The sequence below is a fragment of the Kogia breviceps genome, chromosome 3 (assembly GCF_026419965.1).
Source record: "Kogia breviceps isolate mKogBre1 chromosome 3, mKogBre1 haplotype 1, whole genome shotgun sequence".
Taxonomy (NCBI): domain Eukaryota; kingdom Metazoa; phylum Chordata; class Mammalia; order Artiodactyla; family Physeteridae; genus Kogia; species Kogia breviceps.
The window spans coordinates 11,273,077-11,296,460 of NC_081312.1; the positions used below are offsets into that span (position 1 = coordinate 11,273,077).

Consider the following 23,384-nt stretch of genomic DNA (forward strand, 5'->3'; position numbering starts at 1 on the left):
ATACTGATATACTTTAAGGTGTAAAATACATAGGTAGGATTTGTAGCTAGGAGTTTGTATTTATTGTATATTCTATTTTTTTTTTTTTTTTTTGCGGTATGCAGGCCTCTCTTTTTTTTTTTTTTTTTTTTTTTTTTTTTTGTGGTATGCAGGCCTCTCACTGCCGTGGCCTCTCCCGTTGCAGGGCACAGGCTCCGGACGTGCAGGCTCAGCAGTCATGGCTCAGGTCATGGCTCACGGGCCTAGCCTAGCTGCTGTATGGCATGTGGGATCTTCCCGGACCGGGGGCACGAACCCGTGTCCCCTACATCGGCAGGCAGACTCTCAACCACTGCGCCACCAGGAAAGCCCTATTGTATATTCTTGATTGAACCTCTGTTAGGAAGATTAATTCAGTGTTGGTGGGCTAGATGAATTAGACTGGAAGCAGAGACCAAGATTGATTTTTGTGACAGTTCAAGAGAGATAATAAATAGTGACTTAGTCTTAAGTGATTTTGCAGTGGGATTGGTGAACCAGTTTGATATAGAGGAGAAGGATGAGGGAAAGATGCCTGCAGTTCTGTCACTGGATGCCCAGGATGTCTTCAGCAAATGACATTTGCATAGATTGGAGTAATTGAGTTTCTTCTTCTGGAAAGCATCCTCCTATTAATCTGGAAAATATATCCATCTTGTTTCCAGGCAACACCAGATAATTAAATTATCTTCATATTTAGGAATTAATATTTATTTTTGAATTAGCATACTGAATTACTTAATAATAACTGTGCTGTAAACTCTTTATCTAATGACAGCTTTCTGCTGTGGTTGAAGAGTGTGTTTACCTACATAATCTAATTTGGAGATGACAACAAAAATTGAGAACTTTTTTGTATATTGTTCTAACTACTTACATATGTATATATAAATCTGTTTTCTGATGTAAAAGTGTTTACGGGAAGGACCATGAAATTCAGACGTTACTAAAGGAAAAGACTGAAACAAGTGACTATTTAAAAAATTTAAACATTTATGACAAAAGCCATCATAGTTTTAAAAGGCTAATATGGGGCTTCCCTGGTGGCGCAGTGGTTGAGAATCCGCCTGCCGATGCAGGAGACACGGGTTCGTGCCCTGGTCCGGGAAGATCCCACATGCCGCAGAGCAACTGAGCCCGTGAGCCATGGCCACTAGGCCTGCGCGTCCGGAGCCTGTGCTCCGCAACGGAAGAGGCCACAACAGTGAGAGGCCCGCATACCGCAAAAAAAAAATTAAATAAATAAAAGGCTAATATGAATATTCTCCCTTGATATTTTAACATTAATATAAAAAGCGTTACAAATTAATAAAAAGAACAGCCACATAGAAGAATGGGCAAAGATTATAAAGAAACACAGAGGCTAATAAATATATTGAGATTCAGTTTCACTTATAATTTTTTAAAACGAAGATTGAAATAATGAGATCATTTTTTCCTCCATTAGATTGGCAAAGGTTAATATGACCAGAGTTTTGATGTTCTCATGCAAAGTTGATAGGAATGTAAGTTGCAACTTTTCTGACTAATACATCTCCAAATTAGAAATATATATACCCATTTATCCAGTAATACGATTTCTTTTTTTTTTTTTTGGCTGCACCTAGCAGCATGTGGGATCTTAGTTCCCCGAACAGGGATCAAACCCGTGCCCCCTGGGTTGGAAGCCCAGAGTCTTAACCACTGGACCGCCAGGGAAGTCCCAGTAATATTATTTCTTGATATTTATTCTAATGGCATATTTACAGTGGTTAAAGATAGAGGTAAAAGGATTGCAGGACTGTTTATAATATTGAAAAATTGGAAATGATTCTCAATATGTTTTGGTGAAGTAAATTATGGTGTATTTATACAGTACAGTTCTATTTAGGGGTCTTTAAAAGATAAAGTAAAATTTGTATGTACACATGTTTCTATATCCCTGGTATATTATGAAATGAAAATAGTTTTTTACAGAACTCTTTGTTAAATATCCCTACTTAAAACTATTTAAAGTTAATTTATGTCAAAATGCTAGAAGAGCAGAAATCAAATTGTTACTAATTGTCTATGTGGGAAGGGAGGCAGATTTTAGGGAATTGCCTTTTGTCATACTCTCCTGTGTAGGTTTTTTGGTTTTTTTGTTTTTAATTTAAACAACAAAAGTATAATTCTCATAAGTGAATGGGGAAACATTACGGTTCTGGGGTGGGTAGCATAGAGAAAATTTAACATGTATCTTGTTCTTTGTATATTGTGATCTGTTCTACAATCTTTAAAATTCTTTTGAGTCAACAGTGTGACTCTCAACTTTTCAAACTCTAGTAATAGAAGGCAAAAACTTCTGGGAGAAAAAGAAACACAGCTAAAAATTACAGAGATGCTAAAAATTATTTTTTTCCATATTTTCAATAAAGAAAATAAACTCATATTTTAATCTTGTAAAACTAAGAGGGGGGAGGGGATGTACATTGCCTGATGGTGGTGCTTGTGTACTGTCACCAAATAGTATGATTAGTTTTCTATTCAAATTAGATACCCCATCTGAAAATGTTCTTAGGAGCACAATGACTTTTCATCAGAAATTTAATAATTAAACATAAACGTTGAATAATTATTTAGGGATTTAAAATTCAACAAAACTAATGGTCTCTTTATGCAAAGGAGATGTGTGGGTATGGAGAAAAATAATTAGGTTAATAATACGGAATCCTGTAGCTAATCATCAAATTTGGAAACAACCCCCTAAAATATTGTTCTTAAATTTAAACTAATTCACCTGCTTGATGTCTAGCAGTGAAACATCTATAACGTGGTTCACTTTAGCTTTTTGTTTTTAATGACTTTACATTTAAATTTAGCCATTTCTATTCTTGGATAACCTACTTAAATATTGGTTTTAAGGGCTTCCCTGGTGGCGCAGTGGTTGAGAGTCCGCCTGCCGATGCAGGGGACACGGGTTCGTGCCCCGGTCCGGGAAGATCCCACATGCCGCGGAGCGGCGGGGCCCGTGAGCCATGGCCGCTGAGCCTGCACGCCCGGAGCCTGCGCTCCGCAACGGGAGAGGCCACAACAGTGAGAGGCCCGCGTACCACAAAAAAAATTAAAAATAAAAAAAAATAAAAATATTGGTTTTAATTTTACATTTAAATACACATCCGAATGCATAATAGTTTTCAAGTTTAACATTAAATGTACGTTTAATTTTCATAAATGAGAAAATTTCTACATTTAAAATTATTTCGAAGAATTTAGTATCTCTTTTAATGATTCTTTCACTGGTTTTGGTTTTCTTATCCTATTTAGAATGATCATCACTAGTTTTCCCTAGTGATTATTCCTAGGCTGTTCATGAATCCTTGAAGACTAGCTTTTAAAAATCATTTAGGTCTTCCCTGGTGGCGCAGTGATTGAGAGTCCGCCTGCCGATGCAGGGGACGCGGGTTCATGCCCCAGCCCGGGAAGATCCCACATGCCGCGGAGTGGCTGGGCCTGTGAGCCGTGGCCGCAGAGCCTGCGCGTCGGAGCCTGTGCTCCGCAACGGGAGAGGCGCAAAAAAAGAAAAAAAAATTGTTTAAAAGCTAAGAGGTAACATATTTCTGACCATGCTGAATTTATGAAGCAGGTATTTTATTTAGGAAGTATTTTATAACTAGAAATATTAAAAATACCAAGAATATATAGTATCAGTATGAATCTGCACTGTAGCCAGAGTTCTAAGAACCAGGTTCACCTCATTTATCTGCATTTATCCCCTCATTTTCTAGCTTAAAAAGTTTTATTGGTTACCCTTAAAAGAATGTTGCATAAACTGGTGGAATGGGATGTATTTTAAAAAATATTCTTTTAAGAATACATTTTTAATCGGAAAAAAAAGTAGCAGCAGGAGACTGACAGCTGTTTTGATTTATAATAGGTTCTATTAGAAGAAGCCCACATGGGCTTAATAAGATCCTCCTAAGCAGAACTCTAATAAGTAATCTCTATTTGCAGTAACACAACTTAATTTTATAGAAAAATGCAATTTAAAATATATCTTTGTTTAATATGAACAAAATGTTTTCTGACTTGCCTTTTATTGGTGGTGGGTAGGTAAGGAAAATACTATTCTTATACATGATCTTGAGCTACCAAGTACAGGTGCACAATGTCTTATTTTTAATTTGAAATTCTAAGAGTTCTGATAACCATTTCTTTAGGGACACTCATTTGATGGCAAACAATGATGTGACCTGAATTCATTTGGCAACAAAACCTAACCTGAACTAACACAGCTTAGTTTAAATGTTTAATATATTTTCTTGTAAAATATGGGGTAATATGACTAATCTCAGTGGGTGTGTTTACATAGTGTATACAGTAAATGTTTCATATACCATATTACTTTCTTTTAAAAGAGAGAGAGCATGAGAGAGAGAGAGAAAGAGAGAGAGAAGGAAAAGAGTCTGAATTTTAGAATATATCTAGCTCCAAAAGTTTCTCCCTGGTAAGGAATTGTGGACTTGTATTCTGAATAACACTCTTAAACTGGTGTTTTAAATTGGTGATGAACATTAAATAAAATTTTTATTGGTAGAACTACGATTGAGAAACAGTGTAATATGTAACATTTTATCGTTTAATTCTGTAGATAGAGTTTAATTACCAAATATGCAGGAAGAATATATGAAAAGTAGAATAAGCTAATGGATTATAGATATCAACTGTAAATTAAAATGTATTACTTAAAATTAGATACTGGAGGAGAGAGATAGGAGGAAGAAGATACTAGCTAATTTCAGTATTGCTCATAGTAGGGAGCCAGTGGATAGTAGCCAGAAAATAGGGAATTGGGGGTATTATATAAAAATATTAGTAAAGTTACTTGTGGGGTAGGGAGAGACTAGGTTGAAGTAGACAGGGGGAGCAACTAGTCTTTGAATATATCTTATTTTGTGGTTTTGACTTTAGACTCATCTAAACATTTTACAGAATTATGTAGCATAAGTTAATTAAAAATGCTGTGCCTAGGGCTTCCCTGGTGGCACAGTGGTTGAGAGTCCACCTGCCGATGCAGGGGATGCAGGTTTGCGTCCCAGCCCGGGAAGATCCCACATGCCGCGGAGCGGCTGGGCCCGTGAGCCATGGCCGCTGAGCCTGGGCGTCCGGAGCCTGTGCTCCGCAACAGGAGAGGCCACAGCAGTGAGAGGCCACAGTACAGCAAAAAATAAATAAATAAAAAGCCGTGCCTAAAAATCAAAAGTGAAATAAAAGTGTACTTCCAGTTAGTGATGTAATCACCCAGAGCAAACTATTCCAAGTGACTTTACATACACAGTAATTTATAGGATATCCTGAGTTGGGTATATCCTAAGGGTAAAAAAGAATTGCCAAAAAAAAAAAAGATTTTCGTTTATCGTAATGTTGATGATAGTGTTGACATTTTAATTCTTGGCTATTGTGTGTGTATTGTGGGATAAAATAAGTGAACAATTATGTAGGCAGTGTTGAGAACAGGGTTTTGACATGTGAGAAAGGAGAAACAGATGTAAAGTTAATGAGATTAAGTAAAAACCCTCTAAACCTGAATTTGCATTGGAAGCATCAGTATACACTCATGATGTATGTGTATGTATCTGAATACACATGTGTAGAAAATTCCCGAACTCTTGTACTAAAAAGGCAGTCAGCACCCCCTAGCACCCAGACTGTGGTTTCTATATGCCATTTCTCACTGAAAGGAATTAGGGCTCCTTTAAAGAGATGGCTGATTACAGGTCTAAGGTAAGGAAAATACAAGATACGCCTAGAATAAGGTATAACCCTAGAAAGCAAAGAAGCTCTCAGAGACAAGTAGTGTTTGTGTCATATGATCTCAGGGACCAATTTGAGTAAGCTTCCACTGTCCAAATATGGGACAATTTGAGCCTCAATTGGGATAAATACAAATAATTGAAACCCATCAAATATGGTTAATTCCATGAACACATAAGTTTTTTAACTTGCTGATCATCTTTAGAGAATGCTAGGATGTTAATTGTTTTAAAAATTAGTAAATAAAGGTAAAGAATTATTTATTCTTACCTTTCTGTTCAAACAACTGAATAGTTGATGAATTCCTCTTACAGAAGTATTCCAGCTTATGAATAAAGAAGGAGTGATAGAATATTACCATGTTGCAGCCCCTAATGAATTAATGACTCTAGTTGGTGCTTACTGATCATTGTTAATATTAGAGAATGAGAAGTAGACCTTTGGTACCTATTGTTGGAAGTACACATCACCACAAGTGAAGCAGTCTTGACAAAATAAACTTTAAAAGTACAAAAATGACACTAAATCTGATTAAGTTGTTAGATCTATAAATTTCTGTAAATACAGGGCTGAGAGAAACATATTAAGCTACATCATGGTGATGCATTTGCCAAAATTCAGGCTGTGGGAAACTACCATATAACCTGATTTCTTCAACAACAAGGAGAAAAAATTGCAAGGGGGGAAGGGTTGGGGAGGGACCTTTTAAAGGAGATTTAAGAGACATAGTCGTCCAGTCACAATGCATGGGCCTTATTTGGATCCTGATTCAAACAAACTAAGAAAAAATAAACCAGTAGTGGAAATGTCAATACTGCCTGGGAAGTTCATATTAAGGAATTGTTGTTCATAATTTTAGATGTGATAATGGTACTGTAGTTGCCCTTTTGTATCCTTTCTTTTTTTTTTTTTTTTTTTTTTGCGGTATGCGGGCCTCTCACTGTTCTGGCCTCTCCCATTGCGGAGCACAGGCTCCGGACGCGCAGGCCTAGCGGCCACGGCTCACAGGCTTAGTTGCTCCGCGGCATGTGGGATCTTCCCAGACCAGGGCACGAACCCGTGTCTCCTGCATCGGCAGGCGGATTCTCAACCGCTGCGCCACCAGGGAAGCCCTGTATCCTTTCTTTTAGAGATTCATCAGGAAGTATTTACAGATGAAATAATACACTATCTGGGATTTGCTTCAAAATAATCCAGAAAGATTGGGTAGAGAGTGGATTGGGATGTAGTGATACAGGACTGCCACAAATTGGTAATTACTGAAACTTGGTAATTGTTGAGCTTTGTCTTACGATTATCTCTACTTTTGTTATATTTTTCTCTCGTTTATTACAGAAGCTGCAAAAGTATCTCCTGCACAGGAGGAAAAAATAAGTGATAGATAGGAAGGAGTGAAAATAGAGAAGCATAGTCATATTTGTCTTTGGTGTTTGAATGCTTAGGGGTTTGATATTTATGGAGTATAATCCACAATCCAGAAACTTTTTATTGTTTGCCAACAATGAGGACCCAACGCAGCCAAAAGTAAATAAATAAAATAAACTTATTTATTAAAAAAAAAAAAGACTTGTGACAAAAACAACAGTGTAGTTAGACATATAGACGCATAAGGAAGACATGGCTGTTCCCATCAGAAAGGTTGGTATAGGACTGAGGACTTTTAAGGTACTTCCTTGTTTAGGGGGAAAAACAATGAATTAGGGGTCAGAATGACTGGTATCCAGTTTTGGCTTTGCCATTTTACTATATATTAATATTTTACTTTGGATAAGTCACTTCATCTTTTTACCTTAACTACCTAATTCAGAGATTAGAGAATGAAGCCTGTCCTATCTACATTGAAGACTTAATGTGAGAATAAAATGACTTAATGTGTAGAAAAGCATTTTGTAAACTATATATCCCTGTTAGAAGATACTCCTGCTACAGTCATTAAAAGAATGTTAAAAAGGGGAGCACAGGGCTTCCCTGGTGGCGCAGTGGTTGAGAGTCCACCTGCCGATGCAGGAGACACGGGTTCGTGCCCCGGTCTGGGAGGATCCTACATGCCGCAGAGCAGCGGGGCCCGTGAGCCATGGCCGCTGAGCCTGCGCGTCCGGAGCCTGTGCTCCGCAACGGGAGAGGCCACAACAGTGAGAGGCCTGCGTACCGCAAAAAATAATAATAATAATAAAAATAATTTAAAAAAATTTTTAAAAAAAGGGGGGGGAGCACATGTCATTGCTTTTTTTGTGGGGCTTTTTTTCCCTTTACTTTTTAAAAATTATGATTAAAGATACATATAACATTAAATTTACCATTTTAACCAGTTTTAAGTGTACATTCACATTGTTGTGCAACCATCACCACCATCCATCTCCAGAACTTTTCATTTTCTCCAATGGAAACTGTACCCATCAAACACTAACTCCCCAGTCCCTGGCAACCTCCATTATTCTTTCTGTCCCTGTGATTTTTTTTTGTTTTGTTTTTTGTGGTACGCGGGCCTCTCACTGTAGTGGCCTCTCCCATTGCGGAGCACAGGCTCCGGACGCGCAGGCTCAGCGGCCATGGTTCACGGGCCCAGCCGCTCTGCGGCATGTGGGATCTTCCCGGACCAGGGCACGAACCCGTGTCCCCTGCATCAGCAGGTGGACTCTCAACCACTGTGCCACCAGGGAAGCCCTGTCCCTGTGATTTTAACTACTGTAGATGCCTCATATAAGTAGCATCATATAACATTAGTACTTTTGTGCCTGGCTCATTTCACTTAACATAATATCCTCAAGGTTTATCCATGTTGTAGTATGTATTAGAATTTCCTTCATTTTTAAGGCTGAATAATATCCCACTGTACATATATACCACACTTTGTTCATCCATTTGTCTGTCGATGGACATTTAGTTTGCTTCCACCTTTTGGGTGTACCACCCTGTTTGAGTCCCTGTTTTCTTTGGAGGGGTTATAAAGCCAGAGGTGGAATTGCTGGATCATATGGTAATTCTACATTTAATTTTTTTTTTTTACATTTAATTTTTTGATGGCTCATGGTGCTTTTTTTTAAAAAAAACAATACTGTTTATATATTTTGAAACATCTCAACAGAGTCATATTTGAGGCTGTATGCACACTGTGATCTATACTTTTTTTTCCCTAAGAAATGTTTTTTTACTCCCAAGAACTAGTGCAGTTTTTAAATCACACTCTTGTAAGAGGCTTAGGCTGTATGTGTGGAATATGGATCCTGAGGAACAATTTTTGGACTGAAGAGCTCAAAGAATGATTACAAACAAGTCTTTCCTTATTAAACGGTTATTTTTTAAAAAACTGATTTCATTCAGCTGTTTTGAGCTCAATACTTCCTCTATGCCAGGCACTGTTCTATGTGCTGAGGATTTAGTGTCAAATAAATGAAGTTCTGGCTCAGTGTTAAGTGGAGCTTACATTGTAGCATGAGACAGTTAACAAACAAACAAGTATATATTCAATAATTTCAAGTGCTGAAAAGTGCTCCAAAGAAAAATAAAGTGAAGAAAGGGGATAGAGAATGATGGGATCGGACAGGATGTTGTTTTTAGAGGATGATTAGGGAAGGCGTCTTTGAGGAGATGGCATTTGAGCAAAGGCCTGAATAAAGTGAGAGAGTGAACCATGTGAAGACTTTGTGGAAAAGTGTTCCAGATGAAGGGAATAGCAGGTCCCAAGGTGGGAGCTTTTAAAGGAGACAACTCAGAAGTTAAATGAAGATCTATCTCAACCAGTACCCTGTACCCATATGAGGAAATGGATTGGTTTAAGATATCTCATTGGAAAGAAAAGTAAGAGAAAAATAAAGATGGAAAAAATGTTAGGGAAATTGATTTGTATATTCTGTTAATGATTTTCGAACTTTGGGGACTTCCCTGGTGGTCCAGTGGGTAAGACTCTGCACTCCCCGGGTTTCCTCCCTGGTCGGGGAGATAGATCCCACATGCATGCCGCAATGAAGATCCTGCGTGCTGCAACGAAGATCTGGCACAGCCAAAATAAATAAATAGATAGATAGATAGATACATACATACATACATACCACTTTGATAATTCTGGAATCACGGTGGGTGATGGAGGCTTAAGGGCTTGTATACTATAACCTTATGTATATTTTTGAAATTTTTCATGCTACAGTTTAAAATCAGAAATATGTAATATGAAAGAGCAAATAACATTTTTTCTAAATATAAAAATTAAAATGTACTACATTATTTCTGGCAAATGTTATAATTTTATAAAATACTGTTTATTTCATTTGATGTTGAAACATTTATATATATATTATTAATGGGTGATAAAATGAAACATTCCTGAAATGGAAGGATTTTGCTAAATATTTTTTCAAATGAGTTCTGTGATGCTTGAAGAGAAATATAGTAATAACTAATCTATTTTACTTTACCTGGAAGAGATTTCCTTAGATAAGTGAATTTTTAACCTTAGCCATAAAGCTTCACGAATGTATATTTTCTGATGGCAATAGTTTTTTGATGGCAATGTTTGTAAATTTTTTCAAACTTTAAATTGTGGTAAAATATAACACAAAATTTACCATCTTAACCATTTGTAAGTGTACAATTCAATGGTATTACATATTGTTGTGTGTGCATACTGTTGTGCATCTGTCACCACCACCCATCTCCAGAACTCTTCATCTTTCAAAACTGAAACTCTGGGCTTCCCTGGTGGCGCAGTGGTTGAGAGTCCGCCTGCCGATGCAGGGGACGTGGGTTCGTGCCCTGGTCCGGGAGGATCCCACATGCCGCAGGGTGGCTGGACCCGTGAGCCATGGCCGCTGAGCCTGCGCGTCCGGAGCCTGTGCTCCGCAACGGGAGAGGCCACAGCGGTGAGAGGCCCGCGTACAGCAAAAACAAAAAACTGAAACTCTCTACCCATTAAATACTAACTCCCCATTCCCTTCCTCCCGCCTCCAGCCCATGGACACTACCATTCTGTTTTCTGTCTCTGTGATTTTTACTACTCTAATGGCCTCATGTAAGTGGAATCATATAGTATTTGTCTTTTTGTAACTGACGTTTCACAGCATAATGTCTTTAAAGTTCATCCATGTTGTAGCATGTATCAGAATTTCCTTCCTTTTTAAGCCTGAATAATATTCCATTGTATGTACATACCACATTTTGCTTTTCATCAGTTGATGGACACTTGGGTTGCTGCCACGTTTTAGCTACTGTGAATAATGCTACTATGAACATGGGTGTACAAATATGTCTTTGCGACCCTGCTTTTAGGTCTTTTGGGTATATAGCCAGAAGTTAAATTGCTGGATCATATGGTAAATCTATTTTTAATATTTTGAGGAACTTCTGTGCTGTTTGCCACGGTAGCCCTTTCCACAGTGCACAACAGTGCATGAAGTTTCCAGCTCTCCACATCCTTGCCCAACATTTGTTACTTTCTGGGTCACTGATAATAGCCGTCCTAATAGGTTTGAGGTGGTATCTCATTGCGGTTTTGATTCGCATTTCCCTAATGATTAGTGATGTTGTCTTTTCGTGTGCTTGTTTGGCTATTCATAGATCTTCTTTGGAAAAATGTCTTTTCAAGTCCTTTTCCCATTTTCTAATCAGGTGGTGGTGTTGTTGAGTTGTAGGAAATCTCTGTATATTCTGGATATTAATCCTTTATCAGATATATGACTTGCAAATATTTTCTCCCATTCTGTGGGTTTATAATTAATTCACTTTCAAAAACGAGGTTGACCAAAATAAAATTGAAGTCCCTTTCTGCTCCATGAGTCTGACTTCTCTGCCTTAATAAGTATGTTTAATGGAACATAATTTCACCTCAATGAGTTGCTACTCTCATAAACATTCTTGTTCTGTGTTACTGGAATGAATAGGGTTTGTGGTACTGGGTGGAGGTCATCTGCCTCTGTGTTAGATGCCCCTAGAGAGACATATGAGCCAAGTTGGTGGCTTTGTAAACTCTCACTCTGATCTCATCTATTTGAAGATGCCTTCAAAAGGCAAAGGTCTCTTGCTGACTGCTTCTGATTTACTGTTCACAGTCTCTTTTTGTTTTGTTGTTCTTATTAGGTGTCCAAGGATAGACTGAAGGTTACAATATCTGTGACTTTAGGCAAGTTACTAACCTCTCAGACTCATCAGTTTAAAAAAGCGAGCAGGAGTATTGGAGGATTAAATGGGTTTAATACATATAAAGGCTCTAAGAACAGAGTCTGGCATATAGTAAATCCTCCATAAATGGTAGTTGTTATGTTAAGTAAAACATGTTTGGGTAATGAGAATGGGCATACGAAGTTATATTCTTTTAACTTAGTTTTTTTTTTTTTTCTTTTTAAGCTTTATTTCTAGCTGCTCTGGAAATGTGAGATTTCGCTATAGAAGTGATCATTCATCCCACTTTGCCTCATTAGGCCTGGGCTGTACCCCTTTTCACTCTCAAGCATCCTGATTTGAATGATATGATTTGAATGATGTGGTCACCTTAGATTTGACAGAAGTGAAATATTAGTATAGTTTTGCATTTCTTTTTAATTATAATTGTTTTTCATATTCACATATGCCCACATTCCTGTTCTTCTGTAATTATCCGTAAAAATCCGACTAAGTGGAAAGCATGTTTAAATTCCAAAGTCCAATTGCCTTGTTTTTCTCTGTGTACTAACGTTTAATATAAAAGTAAACCCCTCCCCATCCTCATTTTCCAAATCAATAAGTATTACAGCTTCAACGGATTTTAGGAACCCTATTTTGACTAATTTATAAATGTTGCAACCCATACATTTCAGTTTAGGTTTATAAAAACTGAGACTCATAGAAGTTAAATGTAGCTTATCCTGTGTAAGTGGTAAATTAGTGACAGGAGGGAGAACTCTATCCCAGATACCTGACACTCATTGTTCTCTCTACTGTGTAAAGTGTAACAAGTATTTTTATGCAAAGGTCAGAGTTTTCTAAAGTGTGTTCTGCAAGTCCATTCTTTTAATGCTCTGTGGGGCAAAGGGCATCCTTTAGATTATGCTGAATACTTCCTCTTGGAGGTTCACAATGCACCTTACCACTTTAAAGATGCTAAAAAGTTCTGAAGTAAAGAAAAGTAAAGCTTTGTTTAATACTGCATTTTCCAAACATTGCGAAAACTGTTTGGAAACGCTAGCCTAGGGATTTGGAGAGGAGAGAGAGGTTGATTTTTGGTTTTGAAATTTTTCCCATAGGGTTGTTAATTCTCTCTGTTACATTCAGCATGATTTTTCTCCCTTAGTTGGGTCTACTACAATCACTGAAGCTTATTTTAAGCCAGTGCGATCCTCTGATTGAGATTGGTCATGTCAGCTATTAACAGAAGGAGCTCCCCCAGAAAGGTGATTCTAGGAAAAGGGTTTATGAGCTCTCTAGGGCTGTTTGCATCCTCTGGGCCTCTCCCAGCCCCATAGGCCCTCTCTTTCCCTTTCCTTTCCTGTCATATCATCCAAAGATTAGATTTCCTCTTGTTCTGTGTAGGAGACAGACAGAGCTTGCCTGGAATGAAAACATCCCTGGAGAGGTAAGACTGTGACTGACTCTCACTTCCAGCATTTAAAGGCAGTGGATTTGATTAAGAAATAAATAACATTATACTGTGTTCCATTTGGCATGAGGTTTTTGTTACCTAAGAAATAAATGGTTCTCTGAGAATTTTGAGAGGTACAGCTTTAGTAACTTAGTCAGGGTTACCCCCAGGATTTGGAATTGGGGACACAGGGTGGACTTAAGGGTTATATCTGACCCAGAAAAGATTCTCCCACCAAATCTTTCCAAGGCCTATGTTTATTTTAGTATTAGAGCTCTAGTAGAAGATATTAATGTCACCCAAATCAGTTCATCTTGAAGGGGATTTCCATTGACTAGGAGCTACCAGGAAGAGACTCTGTCCCTAAGTCCCAAAGACATTTTTATTTCAAGCCACATCACCAGAGTGAGACCCCAGCTGTCCCGGTGGTGCTAATTACAGTGGCAAATGGCTAAGCATCTATATCTCAGCTGTGACTTTTCTAGTGCTTGCTAGGTGTTCTTGTGTCTTCAGTGGGTCTGGTGATGTCTTCTAACCCTTCTGTGGTTGCTTTAGAATATCTACTTGTGCTCATCATAAAATTGAGATTTTTTTAAGGCGTTTTTGGCATGGTTTAAATCTCAAACAGACCAATGTAATAATGTTTGGTGTCCCTGCAAACTGTACAAAATTCTCAGATGAAGATAATTCTCGTATATGTGTGTGCACGCATTTATGTGACAAAGTGAGAACAGTTAACTCTGTCCACTTCTATAGATGCTCTGACTTTTCTTCATCTGGAAGCAAGCCTCCATTCTTCCTTGGTTTGTTTCAACAGCATACTTTGTGCTGTTAGTGGGTTTACTCTGCAGTCATTAGAAATCAAAAAGCAAAACAGAACAATAACAACAAAAAATGAAGCAACATGGAACATCAAAATTGAAGTTGGAAGAATGGAACTTCCTTCCTTAAAGAAGAAGTGAGACGAGGACTACCATTAGAGTGACACTTTATTATTTATTTTTTTAAAACATCTTTATTGCTTTATAATGGTGTGTTAGTTTCTGCTTTATAACAAAGTGAATCAGTTATACATATACATATGTTCCCATATCTCTTCCCTTTTGCGTCTCCCTGCCACCCCTCTAGGTGGTCACAAAGCACCGAGCTGATCTCCCTGTGCTATGCGGCTGCTTCCCACTAGCTATCTATTTTACATTTGGTAGTGTATATATGCCCATGCCACTCTCTCACTTCGTAGAGTTACACTTTAGAAACACTTTATCAGCACTTTCCACCATCCACCATTACTTCCAGATTTAAAGCTCATCTTTTTAATCTTTTTTTTTCTCATTTTGGTAAAGGCTTTTATTTTGCATGTTTTTATTCTGGATTTTTCTTAATATATTTCAAACTTTTTTTGAGAAAGGATTGCTTATGCTGTTTTATGTTTTAAATACAAATCTTTAGTGACTGAGAATAGGATTTTACTTGTAAATGAGACCACAGACTTGGCTTTCCAGGATCCTATTTTCTTTTCCTTTTTTTTTTTTTTTTTTTAAATATTTAACTATGGTTGATTTATAATATTGTGTTAGTTTCAGGTGTACATCTTCAAATTCTTTTCCATGATAGGTTATCACAAGATATTGAATATAGTTCCCTGTGATATATAGTAAATCCTTGTTGTTTATATAGTGGTGTGTATCTGTTAATCACTTATCTCTCCCCTTCCCTTTTCCCCTTTGGTAACCATAAGTTTGTTTTCTGTGTCTGTGTGTCTGTTTCTGGTTTGTAAATAAGTTGATTTGTATTGTTTTTTAGAGACCCTATTTTCTTTTAAAGAACCGGTAAAAATGCCTGATAGAACCTTGAAACTTTTTAAGGAGCTCAATTTGAAACCTAAGGTTTATTACTTAGACTTACTGTTTTTTAAGGTTTGAACTGAAATTAACACAGGCACATGTAGTTTCCGTTTTATAAAAGTTGACACCGTTCAAAGTGAATTACCAAAAAATTGCTTTTTCTACATTTTTAATATTTAAGAATAGAAAACTGAATTTACGTACACTGAGCATCAGCCTTTAAGAAACTGACTTTTCTGGAAGAAGTAATTTTCTTGATTAAACCCTCTGGATTCCTTGCTGGGTAGTTCTTAACAGAACGTACTGTCGGGCTTCCCTGGTGGCATAGTGGTTAAGAATCCACCTGCCAATGCAGGGGACACGGGTTCAAGCCCTGGTCTGGGAAGATCCCACATGCTGTGGAGCAACTAAACCTGTGCGCCACAACTACTGAGCCTGCTCTCTAGAGCCCGCGAGCCACAACTACTGAGCCCTCATGCCACATCTACTGAAGCCTGCGCACCTAGAGCCCGTGCTCTGCAACAAAAGAAGCCACTGCAGTGAGAAGCCTGTGCAGCACAACGAAGAGTAGCCCCTGCTCGCTGCAACTAGAGAAAGCCTGCGTGTAGCAACAAAGACCCAATGCAGCCAAAAATAATAATAATAAATAAAATATATATATTTTTTAATCTAAAAAAAAAACCAGAACGTACTGTCACATCTCTTGCTGCCATGCATCAGTAACGTGTGCTGAAGTAAAAAGTCCATAATGTGCTGTGTTCTCCTAGGGTAAGCAGGTAAATTTCATATAGGAAATTAAACTTGCTCATGTGAGCATACGATTTGATTGAAGTTAGTTACTGCTACTTTGCATAATATCTAATTAGTAGCAAGTTTCCCAGTTTTCTCTTGAACACTATAGGTAGATAATTCTATGCTTAGATAAACAAATTTCCACATATTTATAGTAGGAAAAGATTGAAGGAAAGCACAGATGTTGAGTGATTTTCTTAAACTTGAATTCCTGAAGTTACACTGTGTAACAGAGATGAAAATAAATTCCAAGAATCTTGACATAGTTCTGTTTTCCAGCAGGTGTTCTGGGATCTGTATGTGTGTGTGTTTAACTCTTAACTTGTTAAAACGTTTCATCCTTAATTATGAGGCCAGATTGACTGCCTACTTACTGGTTGGTTTCCTAACAGTTCCAATAATAGATTTTAAATTGTGTTTTCTCTTAAGCCATTATTGCTTTTGGTCAAATAAATTTTATATATCTGGATGGTATAAATATTTTGAAGCATTCCTGTTAACACACAGAATTTCTTCTCTTTGCGCTTAATCTTCTGCTTGCAGCTCTGAGAGTTAAGGTTCTGTGATGTAGAATTTAAACTGTAATTGTTAAAATTATCTCTTAAACTGGTACTACCCTGTCTCTGTTAAGTCATAATATCAGGTAAAAGAAAGTGTTTTTATTTCAGGGCTTTATGGAGAGGAAAGATAAAAGTTTTTATTTTTCCTTGTGTCTCCTCACTGTACTTATTATAACTTCTTTCAAAATTGCTATAGAACAAGTAGCGTAAAGATAATTTAGTTTGCACTGTCCACCTTTCCTTCCCCCTCTTTCAGTAAAATGCCTAATTATACAGATTAAGGATCAATTTAAACAATTTTATCTAAGGTAGAAAAACAACAAACCATTCAACTATCTCTTCTTCTCTGTATGTCTGCATCAACATACATGCATTTGCACTGCTGGTATCAAACACCTCTTAAGTGTTTGTAAATTGCTTAGAATGTTAGATTATATTGACTGGTGGTTGCCTCTAAGGAGTAAAAAAATTTTTTGAAAAGTTTCTTTTTAGTCTAAATACTTTTCCCTGTGATTTGAAATATTCTTTCTGTAACTATATTTAAGTAAGTCTGATATGTTACTTTTTACTTTCTTAGAAAGTATATAATTGGTACCTTTTATGGCTCAAGATTACAGATAGCACTGATTCATAGTTCAACTATTTGTTTACATTTTCTGAAATTTTTACATGTGAATTTGACAACATGTCATTATTTGCAAATAAAAGCAGTTTTCAGTAGCTTGCTTTTTTTTTTTTAACTGTACAATTTGAGATACATTTGAAAAAATGAATAAAATTATTTTTGTTTCATATCAAGAAATGGATGAAAAGAGGCTACTGGATCCAGGGTTGAAAGTTCATAAAGGCCTCTGGGATTATACTGTGAAGAACCAGCAGATGGAATGCCTGAGTGACTGAAGAAAATGGGTGCTAATGCATCTAACTATCCTCATTCATGTTCCCCGAGGGTAGGGGGAAATTCTCAAGCCCAACAGACTTTTATAGGTAACTGTTTTAGTTTTTCTAACTTCATTTTCTTTTGTGAATATAAATAGAATTGGGTTTTCGGTGGTCTTTTTGGATTAAAAAAGGATTAAGCTATGGAAAAAGTCATTACAGATAATAATTCTGTAGCATCCACATTTTTTCCCATCAAATGTAAATCTGGCTTATATGATTTTTATCCTAAGCAAGCTGCTATAGCACAGTTGAGCTTTTCTTTGGTTGTCTTAACCATAATTGTCAATTACTCTAGGAAAACTAGTAATCTCCATTGGTGTGGAAATAGCAAAATATGTTTCTTGTGTCTTGGTCCATTTATTTTGCCCATACAAATGCAGCATTTTTTACAATTAATAATCTGCTTTGTTTGTCCCTATTCTTTATTTAATATAAAAATGAGTTATTTGAACTCTTTAGTTTTCCCTTATGAAAACAGAAATCAGTTTTATTTGAATGGTTCAGAAATGTCTGTCTGTAAATATTTTTAGCACAAAATGTGTATTAAATTGAATGCTGAAAATGACTGTCACGAAAAAAGAGACAAGTTTTCATTTGTTTAATTTCCTTCTTAGGGACATCATCCTATTCTCAGCAAGGCTATGGTTGTGAATCAAAATTATATAGCCTTGACCATGGCCATGAGAAACCACAAGACAAAAAAAAGAGAACCTCTGGCCTTGCCACCCTCAAGAAGAAGTTTATCAAGCGTCGAAAATCTAATAGGTCTGCTGATCACGCCAAGCAGATGCGAGAACTCCTCTCTGGGTGGGATGTTCGAGATGTCAATGCATTAGTGGAGGAATATGAGGGAACTTCAGCCTTAAAGGAGCTTTCTCTACAAGCCAGTTTGGCTAGACCAGAAGCCCGGACATTGCAGAAAGATATGGCCGATCTTTATGAGTACAAGTATTGTACTGATGTAGACTTAATATTTCAAGAAACTTGTTTTCCTGTTCATCGTGCCATTTTGGCGGCAAGATGTCCATTTTTTAAAACACTACTTTCTTCCTCACCCGAGTATGGGGCAGAGATCATAATGGACATCAGTACAGCTGGTATAGATATGCCCATGTTTTCTGCGCTGTTACACTACCTTTATACGGGAGAGTTTGGAATGGAGGACTCAAGGTTTCAAAATGTTGATATCCTCGTTCAGCTTAGTGAAGAATTTGGAACACCAAATTCCCTTGATGTAGATATGCGTGGACTCTTTGATTACATGTGTTATTATGATGTCGTCCTTAGTTTTTCTTCAGACTCTGAACTGGTTGAAGCTTTTGGTGGAAATCAGAACTGTTTAGATGAAGAGCTCAAAGCTCATAAGGCTATTATTTCAGCACGGTCCCCATTTTTTCGAAATTTATTACAAAGGAGGATACGGACTGGTGAAGAAATCACAGACCGAACTTTAAGGACTCCCACAAGAATTATATTAGATGAGTCCATTATACCAAAAAAATATGCGAAAGTTATATTACACTGTATGTATACTGACGTGGTGGACCTCTCCGTTTTGCACTGTAGCCCCTCTGTGGGGAGTCTCAGTGAAGTTCAGGCTCTCGTCGCAGGGAAGCCAAACATGACTAGGGCAGAAGAAGCCATGGAACTTTACCACATAGCACTGTTCTTGGAATTTAACATGCTTGCACAAGGTATGAAATTCTGATTTTTAATCTTGATTTCTAGAATGACATATTTGTCTTCCAAATTGAAAACACAACCAGTATGTTCCATGATTTCAATGTCTGGGATGTAACAGGGTCAGTTTTTTCAAATCTGTAGTTATGACATCTGAGGCAGAATGAGGGTTAGTGTTAATGTGGCTCTTCATTTGGTATTAAAACCAAGCATTCAAAACTAATGACTAAGCAATAGATGAGACTTGAGGCTCTTTCTTCCCTAATGTAAGATGATAGGTGTGGGAATATATAATTACCTAGCTACCACCCACCTACACCCTGTCTGCTCTTGAGCTTTGAGCTAGCCCTGTTTCCCAGATTTCAAGGTTATTCTTGATCTAAGATTCCTTGGGTGACTTAGATTCTCATATTTACACCAGTGCCTTATTGATTCTTAAATATTTAGAATAAGAGTGAAAGTTCATTACGGAAATGAAGATAGTCCCATTTGGATACAGATTAACTGAATCAAAGAATTGGGCAAGGTTTCTGACTTAAATTTTAAAATATTCTATATCTTTTCAAGTTCAACTTGTACCTCAAGCAGCAGTTTACAGGGCATAAGGCAGAGTTAGTGCTTAGACTCGTGCCTTCATTTAATTTAAACTAAAACTAAGTTAGAATGGCACATTTTTTGTGTTACAGGCAAATAAATACATGAAAGTTACATTAAAAGAATTGTATATCTGTTGGTAAACATTCGAATCAACATTTCAGAGCTGGAAAGAGATCTTCCATGGGAGAGCAAAGGGAATTTGCTGGCTTGACAGAATGCACTCTTAGCTTTCTATGGCTGTATATTAAAAGAAAACAAGCTATATGACATGAAACTACTTGAGAAATTTAGCTGATGAGTGTTTGCTAAAAGAACACTAAAAGTTGCCAATTAGAGGAGAATGTTAATGGTTTGGGTAAAAGACATTAATTTAAATAAAGAAAGCTAAGCACATTTTTCTAACTTGAAAAAAATGTATGGCTAAATCAACAAATTAATAAGACTTTGAGAAATAAAAATAAAAGCCCCAGTTAAATAACAACGTCAGTGACAAAATGAGAGAGATTATCAGAAGACATTATAAACATGAGTGAAAAAGTTAAGATTTGTATTACATAAAGAATCTTTTAAAATCTTATTTTACCATTACCTGTTTAGTAATAATACTAATTTTTAATTACCATAATCAAAATGTCATTAAAATATTTTCTTACTAGTTTAAAACAAAAATTATTAGTAATAGTAGACTGTTAGACATCAGAATATAGGAAAATACGTCACAAAAATAACCTAGCAGCTTGACCTACCATTCTTTCATTCTGTAAAACCAAATTTGTCAGAAAATGCCTCTACAGAAAAATTTAAAGGTTGCAACATTACCAAAAAGATACAATAATCTCTATTTTCTCAAAATGGCTTTTTTTTGACAAGTTTAAATAATAAGAAACCAAAACGTACTGTGTATACTTTACTGTTTTTAAAAATGGGAAAGCATCCCTTAATGTTTTTTTGTTTTGTTGCTGTTAAGTTTTTAATGGAAAGTAAAATGGTGAGCCAGTTCTTGGATCTTGGATAATACTTGATGTAGAATTCTTTTATGTTAAGTGAGTTGAATTTTTTATGTATATAATTCAGCTAGAAATTGTATTTTTTGGAGTACATTTAAAGCTATGAAACAACACTCCTTGCAGAACCTTAATTTTGGTTACTTAAAACAAGCAAACAAATATTCCCTTAAATTTGGGTGTACATGACTCTCTGTTTCATTATTCAAAATACAGAGTTTGGGGCACCCCATATAGGCCTTATCTTTCTCCCATACCCATTATACTGTTCATACTAGGGTTTATAACAGACCATAACTTCAATGTAATTTTTACCTATTCCCATGGGAAGGAGAATATTTAGTCACTTGGAGAGGGATTTTATATCATAAAGCCTAAGACCTCAGGCTCTGGTACCAGACAGGCTGGATTTGAATCCTTTACTATCGTGTTTTAACTCGTTTGACCTTATAAGTCATCTCTCTAAGCCCCTGTTTTCTCATTTGTAAAATATGCATAGTAATGCTATAAGGTAGGTTTATGAGGATTAAAGGAAATAATATATGTTAAGTGATCTGAATAGTGCCCAGTACATAGTAAGCATTCAACAAATGTTAGCTGCTAAATGATAATCATCACAACATACATTGTTCACTACCACAGTCTTTTCTAAAACTAACTTTTTAAGTTTTAAAAAATAATTTTATAATTATATTGACTAAACCGCATATTGAGAATAGTTTACAGATTTTTTTTAAGTAATTACTCTTTTTAAGATTTTCTTATAATTTTATCACAAGTGAGTTGGTGCATACCACTTATCAAACTATTGTATCTGGCTGTTTGTCACTCAGCTCTCAGCCAGAGTTCTGCAAGCAGATTAAACCTATAATCCTCTGAGGCATCTATTATGTGTAATGAATTGGCATCTCTCCCATGCATCCAGCATGATACTAGTTATATACCATTTTGGAGAGAATTAAGAAAACAGTCACCGAAATAATTTTCTGTGTTCTATGATTCAGATGAGGACTCCCAGTTAAGAAAGGCTGTGAGACTAGACTGGCAACTTGAGGATAGGACCATATTTTCATCTTTGTGTCCCCAGTGTCTGGGGCATAGTAGGCACTCAGTAAATGTTTATGAATGAATGACTGTTACCTTTTATTCCAAATTAGATTTAACTTTAAAAGTTAAAGCCCAGTTTCAAAAGGAGACAAATTCTATCAAGGGAGGCTAGGAACTTTTTTTTTTTTTTTTGTGGTACGCAGGCCTCTCACTGCTGTGGCCTCTCCCGCCGCAGAGCACAGGCTCCAGATGCACAGGCCCAGTGGCCATGGCTTATGGGCCCAGCCGCTCCACGGCACGCGGGATCCTCCCGGACCAGGGCACGAACCCGCGCCCCCTGCATCGGCAGGCGGACCCTCAACCACTGCGCCACCAGGGAAGCCCGAAGCTAGGAACTTGAGACAACATATGCCCTTCAAGGTGGAGAGGTAATTTAATAGTTTTAAGAACATCATAGGGCTTCCCTGGTGGCGCAGTGGTTAAGAATCCGCCTGCCAGTGCAGGGGTCACAGGTTCGAGCCCTGGTCCGGGAAGATCCCATGTGCCGTGGAGCAACCAAGCCCGTGTGCCACAACTACTGAGCCTATGCTCTAGAGTCTGCGAGCCACAACTACTGAGCCCACGCGCCTAGAGCCCATGCTCTGCAACAAGAGGTGCCACCACAATGAGAAGCCCGCTCACTATAATGAAGAGTAGCCCCCGCTCGCCACAACTAGAGAAAACCCATGCACAGCAACGAAGACCTAACGCAGCCAAAAATTAAATAAATAAATAAATTTATTTTAAAAATTTAAAAAAATAATAATAACATCATAAAAAGAGGCAATATAGGCAGACAGCCGGAGTGGTTTGGCAAGTAGATAAAAGGGAGGACTCCTGACCTACATTGAGAATGTGTTTTATTCAGACAAGTAGGCAATCACTGTTAAGGAGGTGAATTAACAGGTAATGAGGCCGCAACTTACTGTGTGCCACCCTTTATTAAGCTCCCATGAATACATGGGTTAGTACTTTTTCATTTTGCTTCAGTGGTCCATCTGTCTGTTCTTGCATTAATATCACTTGCAACCAGGTGGCAAATCCTGACCTCTGCCCCCTCAATTCCCTTCTAAACACAAGAGACCTGAGATTTATTTTCAAACGAAGTGAACTAGAGAGATTGCACATCTGGAAATAACAATAAAGAAGGGTGGGGGGTGAGGCTCAAGGTTGAAATCTAGAATTATGTGAAAGCCTACAAACTAAATGGAAGGGAGCAGAAGAAAACGTCAGTAGAATCAAGATATCCTTACATAAAAGAGCATTTTATTGAACAATGAGACATAAATAGAGTGCTATAAAAGTAAAAACAGGAGCTTTTGGAAATGAAAACTGTAATAGAAGGATTGAAAGGGAAAGTTAAGAAATCTAGAAAATAAAATAACAAAGAGATGGACAACAGTGGAGACAAATAAGAAAACTAGATTATTCATCCAGAAAGTGTAACATCTTAAATAGTGGCTTTAGAAATATATACTAGAGAAAATGGAAGAGAAGACAGTATCTAAGGAATAATACAATCAATATTGCCAAGGCGAAAGGG

At 37.1% G+C, this 23,384-nt stretch overlaps 1 protein-coding gene across 4 annotated transcripts in view; it reads left to right on the plus strand.

Moving 5' to 3' along the window:
- BTBD7 (BTB domain containing 7) overlaps window positions 1-23,384 on the plus strand; it is an 83,838-nt gene that overhangs the window by 14,013 nt on the left and 46,441 nt on the right. For 3 of the 4 annotated variants that reach the window (XM_059056865.2, XM_067027860.1, XM_067027856.1), the window contains exons 2-3: window positions 17,332-17,519; window positions 18,089-19,168. The exons of the other annotated variant lie outside the window; for it this stretch is intronic. In XM_059056865.2, coding sequence (XP_058912848.1) covers window positions 17,438-17,519; window positions 18,089-19,168 — 1,162 coding nt within the window. In that variant the 5' untranslated portion in view covers window positions 17,332-17,437. The remainder of the gene's footprint in view (window positions 1-17,331; window positions 17,520-18,088; window positions 19,169-23,384) is intronic. 4 annotated transcript variants of the gene reach the window in all.